General features: G+C 42.1%; 3 protein-coding genes across 4 annotated transcripts; all 3 read right to left on the bottom strand.

Annotated features, from left to right (window-relative positions):
- Nucleotides 1–1,155: 1,155 nt before the first annotated feature.
- LOC127754342 (6-phosphogluconate dehydrogenase, decarboxylating 2, chloroplastic) lies at nucleotides 1,156–2,979 on the bottom strand. The gene has a single exon (XM_052279840.1). It carries the CDS (start codon nucleotides 2,912–2,914, stop codon nucleotides 1,388–1,390), a length of 1,527 nt encoding a protein of 508 aa, XP_052135800.1. The 5' UTR covers nucleotides 2,915–2,979; the 3' UTR covers nucleotides 1,156–1,387.
- Nucleotides 2,980–6,030: 3,051 nt separating this feature from the next.
- On the bottom strand, nucleotides 6,031–13,384 carry LOC127754870 (bifunctional dihydrofolate reductase-thymidylate synthase). 2 transcript variants are annotated; one of them, XM_052280459.1, is made up of 13 exons: nucleotides 13,139–13,204; nucleotides 12,065–12,137; nucleotides 11,177–11,703; nucleotides 10,674–11,073; nucleotides 10,523–10,567; nucleotides 9,679–9,744; nucleotides 8,995–9,056; nucleotides 8,822–8,896; nucleotides 8,562–8,727; nucleotides 8,198–8,321; nucleotides 7,087–7,193; nucleotides 6,824–6,938; nucleotides 6,031–6,525 (listed from the first exon to the last, which is right to left on the bottom strand). In XM_052280459.1, exons 2-12 carry the CDS (start codon nucleotides 12,128–12,130, stop codon nucleotides 6,828–6,830), a joined length of 1,749 nt encoding a protein of 582 aa, XP_052136419.1. In that variant the 5' UTR covers nucleotides 12,131–12,137; nucleotides 13,139–13,204; the 3' UTR covers nucleotides 6,031–6,525; nucleotides 6,824–6,827. The 2 variants fall into 2 exon arrangements, with proteins under 2 accessions (XP_052136419.1, XP_052136420.1); XM_052280460.1 differs by lacking the exon at nucleotides 12,065–12,137 and having other exon boundaries at nucleotides 13,139–13,384.
- Nucleotides 13,385–14,539: 1,155 nt separating this feature from the next.
- On the bottom strand, nucleotides 14,540–20,510 carry LOC127755292 (DNA replication licensing factor MCM2). The gene is made up of 18 exons (XM_052280945.1): nucleotides 20,398–20,510; nucleotides 20,063–20,313; nucleotides 19,162–19,349; nucleotides 18,486–18,682; nucleotides 18,207–18,396; nucleotides 17,891–18,110; nucleotides 17,599–17,806; nucleotides 17,333–17,467; nucleotides 17,059–17,250; nucleotides 16,804–16,976; nucleotides 16,521–16,709; nucleotides 16,319–16,435; nucleotides 16,156–16,240; nucleotides 15,922–16,074; nucleotides 15,714–15,839; nucleotides 15,401–15,583; nucleotides 14,990–15,151; nucleotides 14,540–14,876 (listed from the first exon to the last, which is right to left on the bottom strand). Exons 1-18 carry the CDS (start codon nucleotides 20,398–20,400, stop codon nucleotides 14,760–14,762), a joined length of 2,889 nt encoding a protein of 962 aa, XP_052136905.1. The 5' UTR covers nucleotides 20,401–20,510; the 3' UTR covers nucleotides 14,540–14,759.
- Nucleotides 20,511–21,649: the final 1,139 nt, after the last annotated feature.

The following is a 21,649-nucleotide window of genomic DNA, read 5'->3' as shown; positions in this document are numbered from 1 at the left end:
AAGCTTTGCGTGACAGCTATGCTAGTGCTAACCACGGTTCTCAATGAGCAGAAAAGGTCAACCTAACCTCGAATTGGAACTTCTAAAGTTCTAATATGAAAAATGTGCAAAGGACTTTGTTCGACGCATTTTGTTGATTTTGTATCACTTAGTTTGCAGAACTATGGCATTAGGGAATGTTTCAATCACTTGCTGATTGATGCAAGAATTTAGCCTAACATTCATTAACTCCGCTCCTGGAAAACTGAAATGAGCTTACTGTTAGTTTTGCATCAGGGAATGCCATAAACACCATGTTGTCTCCACACCATTTTCTGTGTTAACCAGTTATACAATACAAATGGCAACAATAGCTCTAAATAGGTTCACCATAATGCTGCTGGAGGTGACCATGCAAGTGAATTTGTTAAGAGTACAATTTCAACCATACGATAGAGAAAACTGACATGAGAACTTAGCTAGCTCAAGATTGCATGAACCAATTTGACCAAACCACCCTGATGGCAAAACTAGGCAATATTATCCAGGTTCATTAAGGAAAGCACTAAAACCTGACAGCATGACATGATGAACCCTATTCCACACAACCCATTGACAGCTCTAGTATAAATGAGTATGTCATTTCATTCATGAGGAGTGCTTCTACTTTACAGGGAGTACAAAACAGATCACGGCAGGGTTACCAACCAACCAATAAAGAGGAAAAATATCAGGCTCAATGTAAAAAAAATAACTTACCACTGAGACCAAGAACTTAACGTCACAAATTAACAATTAGATCTCCTACAGATGACATAAATGCTTATATACATATATAAGTCAGCACTACTAATAATCAAAGATATGTGTTCAATACCAGGAACAGTGCAGGAAAGCATATAAATGTATCACCCTTTGGCTTCACGTCACTCATATTTTTGTACAGAAAGTGAGAAAATAAATAAGCGCAGAACATTGATTTAGAGAGAGATTCCATCATGCCCAAGCAATCCGGTATTCAGGTCTTCCACTGCTACTTTCTGGAGAGACGCTGTTTGACTTATCATGCAATTTTTGAGGTATACCTTCAACATTCTACCACAGATTCATAAAGGTGGCCAAACATCACGTGTCTTACTAGCTATAATGACACATGCCAGATCAAAATTACAGGGATTTGATAAGAGGGTAAAACCATTGCATTCCAAATTTATGAGAAAACTGAATGGGTGCACCTAGACCATATAAAAGCACAAGCTACATGAATGTTCCTTCCATGCATACCGCACATGACACTTCATTATTCAAAGTACAGAATTCAGACCTAGAATCATAAAGACAACAGTAGTGAATTCAAAGAGAACCCACAAAGAGACACCACACAGAGTTACTGATACCATTCAAGTCCTCAAATGGCCGCACCATTACTCTTTCTCGCCAGCTTAGTCCACTCTGTGTGGAACGAACCTGGACGGTCAATGCGCTCATAGGTGTGTGCCCCAAACAAGTCTCTCTGTGCTTGGATCAGATTTGCAGGCAGCCGACTACACCTGTAGGTGTCAAAGTATGAAAGGCTAGCAGACATCCCTGGAGTGCTAATCCCAGCCTCCACAGCACGAGCCACAACCCACCGCCATGCATTCTGCCGCTGAACCATCTCCCTTGCAAACTCCCTGTCCACGATCAGATTGGCCAGCTCAGGGTTCCTGTCATACGCCTTCTTGATCCTATCAAGAAACTTCGCCCGGATAATGCACCCGCCCTTCCAAATCCTTGCAAGCTCTGCGAGGTTAAGATTCCACCCCTTCTCCACACTCTTTGCTCGCAGAAGGTTCATCCCCTGCGCGTAGCTGCAAATCTTTGCTGCATACAGAGCTTGCCTCACCCTGTCAACTAGCATCTTCTTATCAACATTAATCGTCTCGAGTAGCCCTGATGGCATCCCCTCCGCCTCTAGAACCCCTGCGGCCGCCACACGCTCGTCCTTCAACCCAGACAAGTACCTCCCATCCAGTGATGCTGCAATCGTGGGCGCAGCAATCGCAAGCTCTGCTGCCTGCTGCACCGTCCACTTCCCGGTTCCCTTCATCCCCGTCTTGTCAAGAATCTTGTCCACCAGCCCACCGCCGCCGCTGCCATCAAGCGGGTCGGCTACCGTGAATATATCGGCAGTAATCTCAACCAAGAAACTCTCCAATTCCCCCCGGTTCCACTCCGCGAAGACGTCAGCGATCTCCGAGTTGGACAGGCCGCCGACGCGGCGGAGCACGTCGTAGGCCTCGGCGATGAGCTGCATGTCGCCGTACTCGATCCCGTTGTGCACCATCTTAACGAAGTTGCCCGCGCCGCCGGGGCCGACGAAGGTGACGCACGCCCCATCCTCCGTCTGCGCGGCGGCCTTCTCGAGGATGTCCCTGATGTTGTTGTAGGCGTCGACGTGGCCCCCCGGCATCAGCGAGGGCCCGTTCCGCGCGCCCTCCTCGCCGCCGGAGACCCCCATCCCGAGGTAGAGTATCCCCCTCGCGGCGGCCTCCTCGATCCGCCGCTCCGTGTTCTGGTACCACTCGTTCCCGCCGTCGACGATGGCGTCCCCGGCGTCGAGGTAGGGGACGAGCGCGTCGATGGTGGCGTCGACGGCGCGCCCGGCCTGGACGAGCAGCACGACGGTGCGGGGCCTGGAGAGGGAGAGGACGAAGCCCCGCGGGTCGCGGTGGCCGAGCACCGGGAGCGCGCCCTCGGCCTCGGCGCGGGACACGGTGGCGTCGACCTTGGCGGCGGTGCGGTTGTAGACGGAGATCGGGAAGCCCTTCTCGGCGATGTTGAGGGCGAGGTTCTGGCCCATGGTGGCGAGCCCCGCGAGGCCGATGCGCGGCGGCGGGGCGGACCCCGCCGCGGAGGAGGAGGCCGCGGGCGGCGCCGGCGCCGGGGAGGCCATCGGGTTCGGAGGGGCGGCGAGGCGGCGGCGGCGGCGGCGGCGGCGGCGGAGGAGGAGGAGGTGGAGATGGGGGGGGAGAATGGTGAAGAGATAGAGGAGAGAGAGAGGTTGAGGGGATATAGAAATATGATTTGGGGTTTTGGATGTGGTCCCTTGAGTTTTAGGTAATTTTGAAAATGGACCTTTCTGCAAAATTATTTTTGAAGAAAACCTTTGTGCAAACTTTATGGTTACATCGGTTGGCGTAATAATCCAAAGCAAAAGCTAAAATTTAAATTTTGAAACTTAATTTTAATATTGATTTTAAGATATTTTTAATGTGGTTTCTTTTTCAGTATTAACTTTTAAATCCCTAAAAATAAATATATAAAAGTCTTATCTAATTATTTTTTATTCCCTGATAAACCGCTTTGACTTATTAGGGTATATGAGCAACTGATGAAGACATTAATCGGGAGGAGCGATTCGTGGTATTCATCGAAACAATTATGTTTGGATTTAAACTAGAGATTTAGCTATGACGATAGTGGTAAAATGAGTAAAATGTGCGGTTGTTTTTTTACGAAGACGAGGACTTGATACTCGAGCCATTTGGTTGGGAAATAGAATGATAAAGGCGTGCATTCCGTTGTGAAACATATGGTGCTGAGTGCTCATCTTGAATCCAACAGCTAACAACCATCCTCTAACATATACTAATAGCGACGAAGAAATATCCCGTTGAAATTCCGATGAATCAAATGAGACTCAAGTATCCCAGGTGAAGTTCCTCGTGCATTTTCAAAACAAGTTCTTACACACTGCAATAAAAAGGTCTCGCAAACAACACAAACACAAAGTTGCTCTTGGGACTTTTAGAGCTACGGTTACATTGATTTTTCAGAGAGAGAACCTAGGTCGAGAGGCTAAGAGTGTGTTTGAGAAGAAGGGGATTGAGGATATTGGTAAGATACGTAAAACGAGGTGAGCTATTAGCACATAATTAATTGAGTATTAACTATTTTAAACTTTAAAAATGGATTAATATGATTTTTTGAAGCAATTTTCCTATAGAAATTTTTTGCAAAAAGAACATAGTTTAATACTTCGGGAAGCGTGCGCGTGGAAAACGAAACAATCTTTCTCTCTTTCTCCTGCGCTCGAACGCAGCCTAAAAGTAGAGAAACCAGAGAACTCCAGGGGGGTCTCCGCAAAAAACGTCTTGCCTCGTCGGTTTTGCCCGCTGGCTGCTGGCTGGCCGCTCCGTGACGGGACGGGGCGGACTCGTCGAGGCGGCCAAAGGGTGGGGGGTTATTTAGCACTCCAGCCCCTCAAAAACTTTAATATTATAATTTGTTAAGAGGGGAGGCTCTCCCTGGCTCCCTGCTGTCCTGGCCGCTCGGTTTGTCCAAGAGCCGGCAGCCGTTGGATCCAATCGAGTGGATCAGTCTCTAGTCTCAAGTAATTTGCCCTCCGGCTCCAACAAGAGGTCAGAGCAATCAGCAAGCATGTATTTATGTTCTGCCTCTCCAGCCAACAAGGGGCGGTTGCAAAATAGGAGTTGACACCTCCTCCCTTCTACTAGTGGTTCTCCCACCGTTTCAAAATAAGTACAATTTTGACACTGTTTATATCCAATGTTGATCGTTCGTCTTATTTAAAAAATATATGATTAGTATTTTTATTTTTATTACATAATAAAACATGAATAATATTTTATGTGTGACTATTTTTTTAATTTTTTTATAAATTTTTCAAATAATATGAACGTTCAAAACGCTAAACGCGGATATCTATGGCTGCACTTTTTTTTGAGATGGAGGTGTAGTATATATCTGGAATCCTGGATCCTTGGACAGTCCTACCGACCACATTCAGGCCTTGTTCAGGTAATAATAAGGCCATGTTTAGTTTTAGGGTCACATCGAATATACGGATATATATATTTAAAGTATTAAACGTAGACTAATAACAAAATAAATTATAGATTTCGTCTGTAAACTGCGAGATAAATTTATTAAGCCTAATTAATTTGTCATTAGTAAATGTTTGCTGTAGCATCACATTGTCAAATTATGGAGCAATTAGGCCTAAAAGATTCGTCTCGCAATTTACATGCAATCTGTGTCCAAAACATTCGATGTGACACGATGAAAAGTTTTTGCATGGGAAACATGGCCTAATACCTTTTACCTTTAGCATGAAGATTGAGGTTATGTTTGTTTGGACATGATGGTTGGGGACTTCTTTCCCTCCAAAAAAAAATGGGATAGCTCGTCAACACATGATTAATTAAATATTAATTTAAAAGAAGTTTAAAGAATACATGTTAATATGATATTTTAAAGCAATATTTTTGCAGCAATTCTTTTCTTAAAAAAAAGCATGTCGTTTAGTAATTTGTGAAGCGTACAGACAAAAAAAAAAAGAGGTAATAGGAGTTGAGGTCAGAGTAAAGAACATTTTGAGATAATAAAGATATGGAATTAATCGTCCTCAATTTCTTTCTTTCCGTTGGGAATCAACCCAATAAGTTCTCAAATGAAAACATGGTAGTCCGTCGTCCAGCCATGAGTGTTCAGAATGTGATTTCGACCATTACTGTTTGTTGCTACTCCCTCCGTTTCACAATGTAAGTCATTCTAGCATTTTCCATATTCATATTAATGTAAATAAATCTAGACATATATATATCTATTTAGATTCATTAACATCAATATGAATATGAGAAATGCTAAAATGACTTATATTGTGAAACGGAGAAAGTACATTTTATTTTTATTACACGATATAATTCAAAATATCTACTGTGTATATGATTTTCCATGCATCTGATTAAAGATATGGGATGTGTTCGGAAAGCCACACTGGTTGTTTTATCTGCCGCTTGCGGCACTGTTGCCGTTGGCTGCGCCACAGTCGCAGACCGCAGGTCTGTTCTCTATAGAACACCGTTGGCTTGCCTTCACTTGCAGCCTGGCAACGTGGACCGTGGTTGCCCCGATTTTTTTTTTAAGAAAAAAAAACAAGGTAAACGTCAATGTCAAAAGATCTCATTTTCAGTCCTTGCTGCAAGCGCCGCCACCAAGCGCAATTTCCAAGCACGCAACACAACTCATTTCACAAACATCAGAAAAAGTGCCAACATATGCTGAACTCCTCCAAATCCACAGGTCAGCATCATCACCCATCATCTGGTGTTCCAAACATGTGGAAAGAAAAATCTCAGATGGAGACAATTAGTAGGTGTCGTCCAGCAACACCAGAGGCACTCCGAAGCTTCACCAAAATGACCAAAATGTGTGTCGCAGTCAGGGTACATGACATCCATCGCCGAGGTACACATAACGCCCGGTTGTCCTCTTCCAACATGGTGTCTAACTCAAAACAAGCTCTAACATCATTCACTGGGTCCAAATAAAAGGGGGAGCCAGTGACCGGTGTTTTCGTAGGGTTTAGATCGGCGACCGAGATAAAAGTACAATCGCGGATAAATGGAGAACATAGGTCCAAATGAACATCCAGCACCACCACTAAAAAAAAAAAAGTAAGCTAGTGCGATGTTCGCATAAGGTTTTCCTGCTTAAGTTTCTCCAAGCTCACATAGTGACTGGGGGTCCCAGCTTAGCCACCTGCAAAATTATGGACACGAGTCAGAGGGAAAGCAATATTATGCACAAACACCCCACTTGTCATCCGTTGCAGCTCAGTAATCATATGTTTATCTAGTTAGCATGGACATAAAAGAGAGCAGTATTGCAACAGAAAGGTTGTATCATGGACACCAGAACAATGTTGAAAACTGATGGGCGAGCTCTATCAACAGTACAGCGTGCATCATAAGTACTGGTACCATAATCTTCTATCAGACAGCAAGCAAATATTGAAACATGAAAAGCGTCAGTACGAGTATAAATGCTAGAGGAATACCAAATTATATTGCCATTTTCATTTCAATCTTCTGGTGAGGATCATAACCGACCAGCTTGAAGTCTGATGCCACGAAAGAATCTATATCCTTCTTCAAAGGGTTAATCTTCAAAATCTGCACATAGTATTCATATAATTAAACGGATTTATAGACATCACCATTGATAAGTAAGGTGAATCATCACAAAACTCAGGAGTGCTGTTTCATATCTGAATGTTCCATGCTTTTGAATGAAATAAATTTAAATTATTGAGTTGCTTACTGGAAATGGTTTAGGTAGCTTCTGGATTTGCTCCTCCAGAGCTCGCACATGTGTTCTATAGACATGGGCATCACCAATAACATGGACAAACTCTCCAGGAGAAAGACCTGAATTTAGACAAACGATTGATATGCCTCAGGAGTCATGGAAGAATGGAAAAGGATGTTCAGCATCTTCAAATTAATGATGGTACTGTTCCATAATGGAGATATTTCTAACTACTGATTAACTGAAAAGTACTGTATGAACTGAAGGGCATTAATTTCTTGCATCAAATAAATGTACCCATAATACATTCTAGATAATCACAAGGCACAGCCAATTTATTTTACAGTACAGGAAACAGCATGGTTCATGAAGATTTATGTGTAACTGCATAAAAAAAGAAGAGTAAAGTACACGGCCGGTCCTTAAAGTTGGAGCGAGGTGTCACTTAGGTCCATGATCTAGGAAAATCGTCATTCGGGTCCGCGATCTTGTTTAAGTGAATCATTTAGGTCCAAAGCGCCTCTGACCGGGTTGACTGGCTTACGTGGCCGTCCACGGTGGCAGTATATTTGCATTTTAGCCCCCCCATCTTGGCTTCCCCTTGTCTCTATCTCATTTCTCTATCTCCACATGCTGCTAGCTACTGACCATCACCCGTGCATGCATGAGCCATGCATGGGGCGGCGGGCAAGCAGCTCGCACCACCTTACCAAGAACCGTCGCCGCCATTGTTGCTACCGTTGCCAAGATGTGGGGGGGCTAAAATGCAAATATGCTGCCACTGTGGACGGCCACGTAAGCCAGTCAACCCGGTCAGAGACGCTTTGGACCTAAATGATTCACTTAAATAAGATCGCGGACCCGAATGACGATTTTCCTAGATCATGGATCTAAGTGACACCTCGCTCCAACTTTAAGGACCGGCAATGTATTTTACTTAAAAAAGAATAAAGGGAAGTCCTCGGAGAAATGTTTCCTGGCACTTGTTCTGAGTGACATAGAATTTTAGCAAATTGTCATTCAATACAACATCAACAACAAACAGTCTTACGCTGAACAATACATCAATAAGGTTAGACCTTTGGGATTATCCAGTCACATAGCAGGGTACAAGATAACATACCGCAAACATGAGCAATCATGTATGTCAGAAGAGAATATGATGCAATGTTGAATGGAACACCAAGTCCCATATCAGCAGAGCGTTGATACATCTGGCACGATAGCTCCCCGCTCTCAACATAAAACTGGAAGAAGAAAATTATTGTAAGCAAGAAACTATCTACAAGAAAATATTTGTATATCATTTTACTGTAATTCTACACATGGAGAGAGAGAGAGAGAGAGAGAGAGAGAGAAAGGCTCCAAAGTTCAACTATGCAATGAGGATGCATTATATTATATTGTATTATATCAAGTAAAAGGTTCCAATAGCAAGACAATTATTCTCAAATTTTGTTAAAAAAAAATAGAGGCACTATATTAACTTGTGCAAACATGTGGCAAGGAGGAAGGGCCATCTTCTTGAGATCTGAAGGATTCCACGCAGATAGGATAATTCGCCTATCGTCAGGATTATTCTTGATCTTGTCAATCACATCCATTAGCTGATCAAAGCCTTTACCAGTATAGTCAGCATGCATGTCGGTATATCTGTTACAAATAGTTAGTCCTTAGTCCTTAGAGACCTAGATGGACAGATAGATTGGTACATCGATAGGTATGTAGGGGCGAGAGAAAAACTTACTCAGCACCAAAGTGTCGCCATTGAAATCCATAAACCGGACCTAGATCACCTTCCTCCCTATGTGCTAAGCCAACACTAGAACACAGTAAAATTTTGCCAAATGGATCAGAGCACGAGAACCAAGAACAGCAATATCCATTGTTGCTCGACTAGTGTGGATCCAAGATAAATACCTGTCAAGATACTCTCTCGAAGCATTGCCATCCCAAATATGAATGCCTTTCTCTTGTAAAACCTGAAGGTAGAAAAATGTATCATTGTACCAAAGTGGTAAGCATGGGAGCTCATGTGAAGAAACTAAAATCTAACAATATTCACTTATGCCTCATCTGCTGCAATAGTTAATGGATACACCCAACATAACTGATGCAGAAAGTAGTTACATAACAGAAAAAGAAAAGAAAACTGTGATTTAAGTATGGTCAACGCTCAAAAAATTGAAAAGAAAAGTTTTCCACCCCACAGAAAATATTCATATATCTAGGGATAACATAAACTTCCATCAGGCTTTTGCCAAGCTTGTAATTGAGGCCCTTCTGAATAAATAGACCAGACTGCACAGGTAAATAAATATCGCACTGAATTTGAACAATCGGTCATATGAGATTTTCCAGGTGTAAAATTACTCTAAGATTGTTAGAGCTGCAAAATTACATGTTGGAGTTGCTATAGACAAGATAACATCATGGGCTTTATTTGTGCATGGACATATGATGAAAAAGAACACGAGGATCCAGTTTTAGGCTGATAAGCATTCATGGCTCGTCTGGATAAGTAATTTAAAGCATCGAGACAGTATATAGATTGCGTATGGATATAACATTTCCAATGAAATATTAAATTCTAAGCAGAAGCACCTTTGCACTTGTCGAGCCACTGATGAACCACAGGAGTTCTTCAACAACACCCCTCCAAAATACCTTCTGTTAAAGAGCATCATGTTATTATATTTCAATAATAAAGAAAAGGAAACCCAACACTCACATTATACAGCTTAAGAGGGGCTAGTTTCTACATATACATTTTTCAAGAAGTTGTGTTACAAAATTGTACTATGCTTCTACAAAATGTGGCACTAAATCTCCAAATCATATACGAACATCAGTAAAATAGACTGGTAGGGAAAAAAAAGAAGGCAGTAACCCAGGACACAATGATACAATTAATAGTATGATCCGGGGGTGTGGAAACTCAGTAGAAAATGAATATTTTTTTTCTCCCATGTACAGAAGAATGTCCCAATTTTTTTTCTCCTGTGTACAGAAGAATGTCCCAAGTTACAAGTATGAACTCAGCACCAACATCACACTGAGCATCTTATTTTTGCCTTAGTAAAGATGATAGCCAGTTACAAAGACTGTACTATTCAGACCATGCAACAATTAGCTATTTAGTTACAGATAATAGGCAAAGAAAAGGGCATGTGTGATGAAAAAAGATTGTAAGTAAACCAATAAGACACAATAGCAGCCAATTTGACATGTATTGAAAACTAATTGGTCTGAAGCACTATGAAGATATCCAAACCAGAGAAACATAAGTTTCATAACCACATTTCCCCCCGCATGCTTCTTTTCTGTTAAATCCATCTTTTTATTTAAGGAAAACCCATTTCTCATTTCCACAGAATTGTTTGTTCATCATTATCAAAATAAATCAATTAGATGCAAACTGATGTGCTTTAGTGCAAAACATGCATACCTTTGTTGTCAACAATGGGAAGCTATTCCTTAAGTTGAACCGCATCTGATGAGCAAAAGAAAGACATGTTATATTTTCTGTTTATTCAAATTAAAGACAGGTTATTTCTGGTTATTCAAATTAATTATTCACAACATTAAAGAGAAAATACCTGACAACCAAATTTCGATAATGTCCCTGTTCCTGTTCTGTCATTTTTCTGAGCACCACTCCTTATAATATCTTCAACAAGATTGAGATAGTGATACTCCTCATGGCGGTCAAATATCAACTTAGGGAGAAAAGAGAAATTCTCGGTTTCAAATTTGTCACTCTTGATACCATCATTAGCTGATTCCTTGCCATTTGAGTCATGTGTTTCTGCCATTGTTTTTCTAACCCGAACATAGGTCACAAACGAATGCCTAATGTTGCTCTCTACCACAGGCAAAGATGAATACCATGGTTGGAACACCAATAAGTCAATCGGAGGAATAAAGGTGTCACACTCAATGCTTGACTGAATGTCAGTTAAATGGACTGCCTCACATGAAGGTCCATTAAGAGATTCCCTACAGTGAAATTTTACAGATAAAGGTGAATAGAGTTGAGGTGGAGTATACAGAAACAACACAGTTTACATACTAGATGCTTTGGCAAAAGTTAACAGCTCACCTTAGTACTTGTCCACCCCCTATAACAAAAACTTTCTCAATGGATAAACAGTATGGAGTTGATGATAGTAGTTCCAATGCAGAGTTCATGCTTCCACAGATAACAACATTTTCGACTGTTGCAAACTCAAAACTACCAGACCTAGTCAATATGATGTTCAAACGGCCAGGCAATGGCCTAGCCTTAAGGGGTAAACTCTCCCATGTTTTCCTCCCCATTATAACAGCATTTTTCTTCACAGGATCAGCTGTAGTCACTGTAAGCTCCTTGAAAAATTTAAGGTCGCCAAGGAGCTTCCATGGCAAGACCCCATCCTTTCCAATGCCCATGTCGCGAGTAGCAGCAACAACTACCTGATAGTTCCTCTGAGGGCCATTCTGTGAAACACCATTGGAGAGAGTTGTAGCCATGGTTATCAGTCGGGTTTGAATAAAGCAGCAAGACCTTAGTTTTCTGCTGCCCTCCAGAGATTGAGGTCTTCTGAATTGAGAAATGGGTGCACAGCTAATGCCCGAAAATCTTGCAACCTGAATTCCAGAAAGCAACATATTAGATGAAAATTCGCTCAGATATTAGAAAATAAATAAATTATAAAAAAAGGGTAAGCAGGCTTATAATCGCAGTGAGTGCTATAACTTATAAATGAACAGGCGTTAAGTTTTATAATAAAGAACTAAACAGAAATAAAAATAAATAAATAAGTAGAGAGGATCCCATGTCAAGGAAAATCATAAAAACAGAACTATGAAGCGATTTTCTCCTACAATTTTGTTCCAGAAATTATACATAGTACCCCTCTCTCAAGGCAAGTAACTGTACTTTAATGCAGGGAAAAGCATTGACAAGTAAATTTCTGTCCCTATAAAGAGTTTCGGTAGCAGTATATACTTGGCATGCATGTCGCGAAAATCTAGAGATGTATGCTCCTGCTCTGAACACCTCTGCAACTAACATCTGGATCCTGAACTAAGAATAACAAAAATTACCATAGTTGATGACACTACTTAAGGAGCACAAAACATTGGACTGGTTAAAGTTATGAAGAGAGATAAAGCGAAGAGCAAGATGTGGTGTTACCCAAATGCCAGAACTAAACTATTGCCTGTACGAACTCTTTATGCTTTTTATCAAAAGCTGGGCGGCTGCCATTTTCTTAAAAAAAAAAAAAAAAAAAAAAAAAAAAAAAAAAAAAAAAAAAACTATTGCTAGTTTACTCTACTGGTGAAATACATGCAGTTGAGCCTCTCAGTGGATATTATCCTGTCATTCCAGCATAAGTGAACACATACTCTACTGGAATCAAAGATACAGTGAAGGAGTCTAATTTCATACAAAAGCCATTATCATAAATAAATATCTATAAGATTACCACTGCATTCTTAATGTAGAGATGCATGACCTTGCATAAATATATATATACTTCAAATGCACGAAAACATAACTTAGATATGCATGACCTTGCACCTAACACCTTTTATCCCCCTAACAATCTAACATCTGAACTAACGATAACACCTGCAATGGGTCGTTATCATCCCTTGAGCAATCGAACACATATGAACAAGTAAAATTGTTCGCTGAAGCAAGGCAAACGCTCTGAAATCCGAAGTGCACGGATTTCTACGTTCTACTCCAGTAGTATAAAGTGATTACGGACAAGGGAAAGCTAAGAAATTATCCTACATTTTCCCACAATGATAAATCCCCGCTACTGCCACTCCACAACAAGCTTCACCATTAATCGGTACATGTGAGTTCATCTGAACCCCCAAACCTCAATGAAATAAACGAACTGATATTAGCACTGCAACCACGCGCACGAAACCAAAAAAAAAAAAATCCGGAAGGGTTTATCTAACCAACCCAACTCAAAAGGCAATCCACGCCGCGCACGGCCTCACGAAGCGGCGGCGCCGCCGGAGGATTGAGAGGGAGGGCTAGGGGGGGAGACGAGCGGCGTACCTTCGGTTGGATTCGAGCCGCCGAGATGGAATGGAGGCCGCGCGGATGAACCGAGACGGGGGTCGGGGGTCGGGGGTCGGGGGTTGGGGGGTGAGGAAGGAGAGGAAGAGAGGGAGGGTGGTGCTGGTGTCCGTCCCACGCCGTGCGCCTCCCGGCCGAGTTCGCCGGAGGGCGGCGGCGGCGGCGGCGGTGTCTCTCTCTCCTCCGCCGCTGCAGATCGGGAACTGAGACGGGGGAGAGTAGAGGTTAGTGTGAAAAGGGGGGTTTTCTTTCCTTTTTTTTTTTGAGGGATTTTGTACGAATTGAAAGTAGTGAAGGAAGTAAGTAATACCTCTTATTGGGCCACGTCATCCAATAAACATAGGCCGTCCGATTTCGGATCCAGATGGTTTAGGCCGTAGGATCCTTTGATTGGATAAATATTTTAGTGATCCTTCAGAAAACTTCTACTCCCTCCGTCCCTAAATACTGAGAGAATCTATTCTGTAAGTTTATTTGAGTTCAATGATTTGCCATCAACATTATCATTTTCTATAATATACCGGCGACTTTATCAATCAATTGTTCTACAATACGCAATTGGGTTGGGACTTCTTTTCAAAAATACCCAAAATACCTTTACGGATATACAATGTTAACCATTGATTTATCTCATTTATGTGGCCTTCTTATATAACATGGAAATTTATATAAAAGTTTCAGGTTTTTTACATTTTTATTTTTTTTAAAAAAAATGTAACTTGTCTGTGATATGATATATAAAATACTTCTTTATTGTTGTTTTTAATATAAATCATCTTTCATACACTACAGATATTTTTGTGCTATTATCTTTTGTATAAGCAAATTCTTTTGCATATACCACATAGAAATAATTTTTTTATTTAAAAACTAAATATACCAGGTCGCCAGTATATTATAGAAAGAGACAATATCGATAGCAAATTATTGAACTCGAATAAACTCAGTGGTATAGAATATATTATCTTTTAAATATTTGACGCCGTTGACTTTTTAAATATGTTTGACGTTCGTCTTATTCAAAAAATTTAAGTAATTATTAATTATTTTCCTATCATTTGATTCATTATTAAATATACTTTTATATATACATATAGTTTTACATATGCATATGTTAATCAGGGAGCTAGTGTTACCGTAGCTGCTGTAGCTGACTTATTTTTACCATGTTAATATCAAGGGATTCGTTTTGGTGGAGTTATGTTAATTAGGGAGCTAGTGTTACCGTAGCTGCTGTAGCTGACTTATTTTTACCATGTTAATCGCAGTGATCAAGATGCCTACCATGTCATGTCCATCCCAGCAAAGTTATATCATGTGCAAAATTATAGCTTCATCGGATGAGGAAAAAAATGAACAATAATGCAAAACAATGATACATTGATTGACACAGATTTATCATTTTCTACAATACTTGCAGAATTACAATGTTAAGAAAGTACACACGGTACACCCTATCCAAATGCAGCTGGATAACATGCAACAGTCTCTAAAAAGCACAAAGGAGTTGCCGTTTGATGATTACACTATGTCTGATAATCCCATGAGGTAGCTCAAATTGTTCATTGTCAGATGGGTCACAGATGATGATCTTCTGTAGTTAGGCAGCAAGAGGGTGCCTGATGATCCCCCGCCCTTCGTCGAGGACGAAGTTGTTGTCCCTGAAGTGGGCGCTGGAGAAGAACGGCCTCAGGTCATAGATTTCGTACTCCTGGGCCTGCATCAGACAGATGTACCGGAATCAAGAGCGAAATCTGGATGACGAAGCATTTTTGCGCAATAAGCTTGGTTAGAAAGGCGTGTGGGTGAGGCGGAGATCTTGGCTCATACCTTGTTCTTCAGGTCCTCTACTTTAACCTCGATGCGAGTCAGGCGCGTCGTTGGTCCTGAAACGATTTCTTCGAAGTGCAGCACATCCTTGACCAGGGTGCGCAGAAGAAGCAAGAGCAGTTCATTGTAATCCTTCTTATAGGTCATGTATTTCCTGAAATTCTGTAGAGGCAGAAGAAACATACTTTAAAATTTGCAGAAATGGTGAGGAACTACAGTTACATTGGTGAAAACAAAGAAAGGAAGGGGCATAGGTTTGAGCTCGAAATGAGTTCAGCAAGTAATAGACCGCATAATGCAAGTAACATTTGCTAAAAAACTAAGGCAGCTTACAACAGTTCAAACTCATGCTAGGTATGCATCAGTTGGAAGATGATGGAATAGCAATACAACAGCAAAATCAAAATTTACCTTTTGAAGTGCTTTCTGGACACCAAACTTCTGAGTTGAAATAAATGAGTCAAGCAGGACGCGGATAGCCATGTCGACATCTTCCTGAGACACGTAGCTCCTCAAATGCATCCTTGCATGTGCCTCTGACATCCGAATAATGGATTCGATATGCCTTACGGCAATAGGGACTCCTTGACCATGCTGAAACAAGAAAATAGGTTGGATATCATGTTGGTTTCCAGTTTTCATAGGTATCAATATCCAATTCGGCAAGATATTTAAGTATTTGATAAGATGCATTTGATATGGACAAGAAACAAGGATATCTTACAGATGACTCGCGACGAAGTTCTGCGTAAACATGGCTAATCTTGTCCAGGTCAGCATCATGAATTTTGGGAAACACGTTCAACTTGGCATAAGTTATGTACTTCTTCAGCATGTCTTGAGAAAGGATCTAAAAAATATAGGATTTTGTTAAAAACAATGAAATTTAGTAAAAAAATGTTTCTGTTGTGCGAAGTACAAAGGGTTCGTACATCTGGGTCAGCTTGTCTGGCAGCAGCCAATGGATCATCCTCAACATCAGTTGGAACCCTATCTTCAAGGTTAGCACCCTTGGGTTGAGATCTTGCATGACTATCTACAACAAACCTTGCAAGCATTTCATCTGTAAATGGGTCAACAATGTCCTGCATTTGCACCAGAAAAAATCAGTACAGATAGATACCAGGACTGCAAAAATATATTACACAGCAAAATCAGCTCCAAACCTTCACAACACAAAGGACATCAAAACGTGAAATAATTGGATCCGTCAGTTCAACATTCTGGGTGAATGTCTTCGATGAATCATATCTGCAATAACATGATAAAATTAAGTATATTGCTCAAAACAATTGTTTGAAAACATCCTGAGCAAGTAGATCACATCACCTTCCTCCTATTGGGTTTGCTGCAGCAATAACACTGCACCGAGCTTGAAGGGATGTGACAATTCCGGCCTTTGATATACTGATACTTTGTTGCTCCATGGCCTCATGAATACTCACCCTGAAACAATAAGAAGAGAGATATCTTAGGGCAATAGAACATAAATGCTTAAAAGCACACATTATCCAAATGGTATTACACATACCTATCTTGATCGTTCATCTTATCAAATTCATCAATAAGGCATATGCCTCTATCAGCAAGCACTAGTGCACCACCCTCAAGTGTCCATTCCCGTGTTACTGGATCCTTGTGAACTGCTGCGGTGAGTCCAACAGCAGAAGCTCCTTTTCCAGTTGTGTACACTGCTCTGTGTCCAGTTTTCTCAACATACCTCCAAAACAGTGAGTTAATTTTTTAGATAATGAAACATTGAGTTAATGGAGCAATAAAAAGAGAGATGATGAAACTGATTGCCTATTCCTTACTTGAGAAATTGGGATTTTGCAGTGCCTGGATCACCTAAGAGGAGTACATTGATATCTCCTCTCAAGCGATGCTTTCCCTTGACATTCTTCTCTTGCCCCCCAAACATAGCTAGTGCAATGGCAGTCTTGATATCTTCATGACCATATATGGATGGTGCAATTGATTTGACAATCTGTAAACAATAAGTCATTTGTCAGACAATACTGATTAGCTTATTATAATTGCGTCAAGGGGCTTAAGGATTAAGCACAAACCCTTTCACCGATCCGTGGATCTTTTGCCAACTTCTCAATCTCCGCCTTGTCCTCATCAGTTAATTTGTAAGCAGAGAACAGATCCTGTTTTTTTGCCACATAGTTTGCCTCCACTACTGTGGCAAAAACTGGGAAACCATTCTTTGTATTCAAAGACAAGTCAAAATTGTTGGTGTATATCCCAGTGACCTCCTGAACATGGGCAGATAGTCAATTAGAACATGCTTTCTACAATAAGATGTAGAAATACAAAAGGTACATGCAGAAGACTTACAATTTCCTCTCCTGGTCGAGCACAGTCAATCAAATCATTCAGAAGTATCACTTCCTTGTATCTTGGAAGCCTGCCAGCAGGAACAATTCCTGGGCTTTCCTGAAGAGTGAGTTTCTGGTAGTTCCTATATATGGTCTGTGAGACAAATAAATCAACTGTTATTAAAAGAGAACAGTTTGAATATTAGAACCAAAAACATGTTCATGCATTAAGACAGAGAAGAAAGCCCAAATGTATCAGAACTACCATCGTCCCAGGCAACTTACTTGCTCAACATTGATGGTGAATGGCCCTTTGGATTGGCACTCAGGGCAGGATCCAACCTTGACTTCAGTGTAAGAGTTCTGGAAGAAGGGGCCCAGGACAGTCCCACATTTGCTGCAGTCATACTTGACCTGTTGTAGCTGAGGAAAAACACCTGATCTCCGAGTAACAACACCACCAATTCGAATCATTGTGTTCAGATGGATTTGCCTGAAATTTGGCAAGTAGCATATAAGCACAGACAATCAATCAACTTGACTTCTAAATACCATACTAAAGAAAGCATGTACTGACCTGATATTGCGTATTTGGTCGTAGACAGGAAGATTGGTTATTCGGACATAGATTTTTTGATGAATGTTCCTATAGTTCTTATGGAGATCAAAAACAACATTTTTGGCAACTTCCTCCATAACTTCTAGCACCGATTGAGGTGCATCAGCCAACCATATAGCAATGTTTGGATGTATATAAATAAATTGCTTGTAATCTATCTCTAAGCTGCATTTGTTAGCTGCAAAGAGGAGAGGAAACATTAGGTAAGCAAGCATTTCTTACAATGCCAACAAATATGGCCTTTTTTCATGCAAAAAGGAAAAGAGAATCATACCTAGAACCATCTCATTGATTAGTCGAACATACTCAAACTCTCCTTGTTCATTCTTTGGGTTTACATATGTTAGAAGGAATTCTTTGAACTTCTTTGCGATAAAGCGGCGGACTTCATCTCTTGTGACCCACTCTCTAAGAGTTCCTTGTACACGGTACATGTTCATCTCATCTTCTTCATCAAATTCATCCTGCATATAAAATAAGCTCAGCAAATAGGACGGCGACCAATTGGAAAATCTAAAGGAACTTAAGGTAATTTTAGTTCAAACATCAATACCTCATATGGATCATCATCAGTCTGGTCAGTCATAGGTACATCCCCTCCAGAATACATTCCACGCTGAGATCTTCCAGGTGAACTAGGCGTGGCACCATCACCGTCATCATCACTTCTTGGTGTTCTTGGTTCCCTTGGTGGTCTAAAATTAGCTCTGTGCCTTTTAGGACGCCTGAAGCTCATATCCTCATCTGTGTCTGCACCATAAAAGAAATACTATCTTCAACTTACAATTACCAAGACCAACTGACCAGAAAGAATATCTCATAGAAAGAATAAACAAGTTTCAAGCAAACTAATTTTAGTAAATATAGAAAGGATTACTACTGTAAGTTCACAACCATACCACAATGTCAAACTCAGATAATATATTCAGTAATGTGATGCTCCATATTGAATATTTAAGAAAAAATCATCACTGAAGTCCAAAACTCAAAATTCACAACCACACTACGGGTTGAATCAGACTTAAAAGAAGCAAATGCAAATGGAGTATACAACCTCAGTTACATATAGTTGACCCAAGAAGCATTAATACATAGCATTCGACTAAAGCTAACCATATCAAATTAACATATTCAAATTCTCAAGTAACAAGAATATAAAGTACAACAGCAGAAAGGTGGGGTTCAGTTCTAATATCTCATGGAAATGCAATTTTTCACAATGCCATTACCTTGATCATGTAGCATCCGTGGCAATTTCCTATCAGGTGCTGCACCAGTCCTCACATCCCTTGCATCAAGTTCTGCTTCAGCAGCCCTTCTATCTGCCATGATCTCATCCAGGTTCCTTTCATCCTCTATCGAGTCATCTAACCCAACCGATTCATACTGGTCCTGCTCATCCATCCTCCGGTAATCACTATAAAAGGAGGGAAAAGATGCAATATGTTAATCAAAACTGTGGAATTTAACAATAACTTGCAACATCTGACAAGTTTGCGTTGACTTGAGAGTTTTATAATGTTTCATGGATTTATAAAGACAGGTAGTCCCTTTGTACTGAACTGCTAAAAGAAACTGTGTAGCAAGAGGACCGTTAATTCAAACAATATCAATTAGGCAAATTAACAGCCAAATGTATTGTATCCGTTTATTGTGCCAACTACATAACTTAACAGAATAAGCATCAAGGCAACAGGCGAAGTGATCAACAAATCCCTCAACTAATTTACACATGTAAACCAAAATTAACAAACCTATAGGTAATTAAACAGAGCAAGAGATTATCTAATCAAAATGAAAGAACTTCGTGGACATTTCACTGTGACAGAACACGGTAGGCTAAGAGTTGTTTGCTTCTACACCATCGAAGTATCTGTAGCACCACTACAGTAAAAAATCGTACTTAAAATTCTTTGACCAAAAAGTACACAATTTAGTCAAGTAATTGGCCAATCCCTCTTATATGAGCCAGTCAACGGCCAAATTTGCCAATCCCTAAAGCAAATATTTAACATAAACACTAAAACTTCTAATTCTCCCACTAAGCCACAAAAACAAACTTCTAATCAAACCAGATCTCACTTGTCAACCGAACTAGAATGAACATCAGATCTGGGAATTCTCGCTTACTCGAGGTAGTTGTCGTTGAAGAGGTCCTCCCCGTCCTCCTCCTCCTCGGCGGCGACGACGCCGTCGTCCTCGGGGAGCACGTTGGGGTCGACCTCCGCCTCCTCCGCGCCAACCACGTCGTCGTCGTCGTCGTCGTCCGAGTAGGAGGATGGGTCGGTGGCGCCGCGGCTGGTGGTGGTGTTCGGCGGCAGCCTGTCCGTGCTGAACCCCGGCGACCCCGGCGTCGACGGCGCGTTGTTCTCCGAGTCATCCTACCCAAAAAAGAAAAAAAAACACGGCGAGGCGTCAGATCCGGCCGCCGCCGCCGCGCTGAAGGAAGAGGAAGGGGGGCTTACCATCTCGGCGGGGGAGCGGGAGATGGTTCTGGAAGGTTCGGGGGAGTGGAAGCGGGGGGGAGTAAGGTGGGGAGGAGTGCCTGCTAGGGTTGGGGGAGGAGGAGGTGGGGTTAAGAGGGAGGCGGCGCGGGGGGCGAAATGGCGGGAAAAATTGGCGCCAGCGAGCAACGGTTTCCCGCGCAGAGGAGGTGGGGGTGGCAGGCGAGGTGGACCCTGGTGAGTTCGGGGGGGAAGCCCAAAACTGGATGGAAATGTCTTTGGGCCTCGGCCCGGCCCATTTACGTTAGTCTGGCCCAGTTCAATGGACTCGCGTTGTGGTTGGGAGTGGTTTGGAATAAGGTCACCGGAGGTGTCTCAACTTAACTATAAAACCAGAAATCTTCACCCCTAAACTATACAAAACCGTCTAATTTAGGTCCCAAGGCAGTATAGATGGCTGGTTTTGATGACATGGCATCCTAGTCAGCAAAAATAAATAAAATAGTAGGTGGGGCCCACATGTCAGTTACGTTGCCGCACGCCGCCGCGGCCTCCCCTGCTCCCACCGCGCACTGATGCCGTCGCCGCTGCTCCCACCTCGAGTCGACGCCTCTGCCGCTCCCGCCGTCACGGCGGCGGCCGCCACGCGCTGCCACGGCCACCGCTGCTCCCGCCGCAGGCCGACTCCTCCCCGCTCCTACCGTCACCCATGTTCCCCGTCGTCGCCGAGGCCACTGCTGCTCCGACCGCACGTTGCCACGGCCGCCATTCCCACTCCCCCCGGGGCCGCCGCTCCCACCACCCGCCGCCACGACCGCCACTGCTCCCACCGCATGCCGATGCCGTCGCTGCCGCTCCCACTTTTGCCCATTCTCCCCGTTGTTACAGAGGCAAAAAAGGTAGGAGTACAGTGAGAAATTTGTGTCGGCGAGATCCTCTAACGCGGCGCTTATTGCCGGGTTGCTCAAGATGTTCTCCGTTTCCTACAGCAGCGACAGTATATCGCTCACTCTCATCACTCGCCTTCTGATCTGGAGGCAGTCCTACTTGTTTCTCTAAACCGTCCCCACTGCATGCTTGATCTTCAGAGCCATCTCCGTGATATGCTTCACGCTACTCACTGGATCCACCATCTTAATTCTCAAACACAACAGAATCAATCGTTTAGACAAGTAGTGTGTGTGTGTCTATATATATATATATATATATATATATATATATATATATATATATATATAATATGGGGCACCATGGTGCCCGGGCACCATGGTAT

This window comes from Oryza glaberrima, chromosome 11, assembly GCF_000147395.1.
Source record: "Oryza glaberrima chromosome 11, OglaRS2, whole genome shotgun sequence".
Lineage (NCBI taxonomy): Eukaryota > Viridiplantae > Streptophyta > Magnoliopsida > Poales > Poaceae > Oryza > Oryza glaberrima.
Note: the sequence above shows the minus strand (reverse complement) of the source record. Positions and strands in the feature narration are given on the sequence as shown.

What these genes read in the sequence shown, in the direction of transcription:
- LOC127754342 (XM_052279840.1), bottom strand. Translation starts at nt 2,914, where the DNA reads ATGGCCTCCCCGGCGCCGGCGCCGCCCGCGGCCTCCTCCTCCGCGGCG.
- LOC127754870 (XM_052280459.1), bottom strand. Translation starts at nt 12,130, where the DNA reads ATGTTAGTTGCAGAGGTGTTCAGAGCAGGAGCATACATCTCTAGATTT. An exon ending in TTTCGCGACATGCATGCCAA is followed by an intron (nt 11,704 to 12,064) that starts GTATATACTGCT and finishes TCTGGAATTCAG; the next exon opens with GTTGCAAGATTTTCGGGCAT. An exon ending in TCCCATTGTTGACAACAAAG is followed by an intron (nt 9,745 to 10,522) that starts GTATGCATGTTT and finishes GCTCTTTAACAG; the next exon opens with AAGGTATTTTGGAGGGGTGT.
- LOC127755292 (XM_052280945.1), bottom strand. An exon ending in TTCAACGACAACTACCTCGA is followed by an intron (nt 19,350 to 20,062) that starts GTAAGCGAGAAT and finishes CTCCTTTTATAG; the next exon opens with TGATTACCGGAGGATGGATG. An exon ending in GCAAACCCAATAGGAGGAAG is followed by an intron (nt 16,241 to 16,318) that starts GTGATGTGATCT and finishes ATGTTATTGCAG; the next exon opens with ATATGATTCATCGAAGACAT.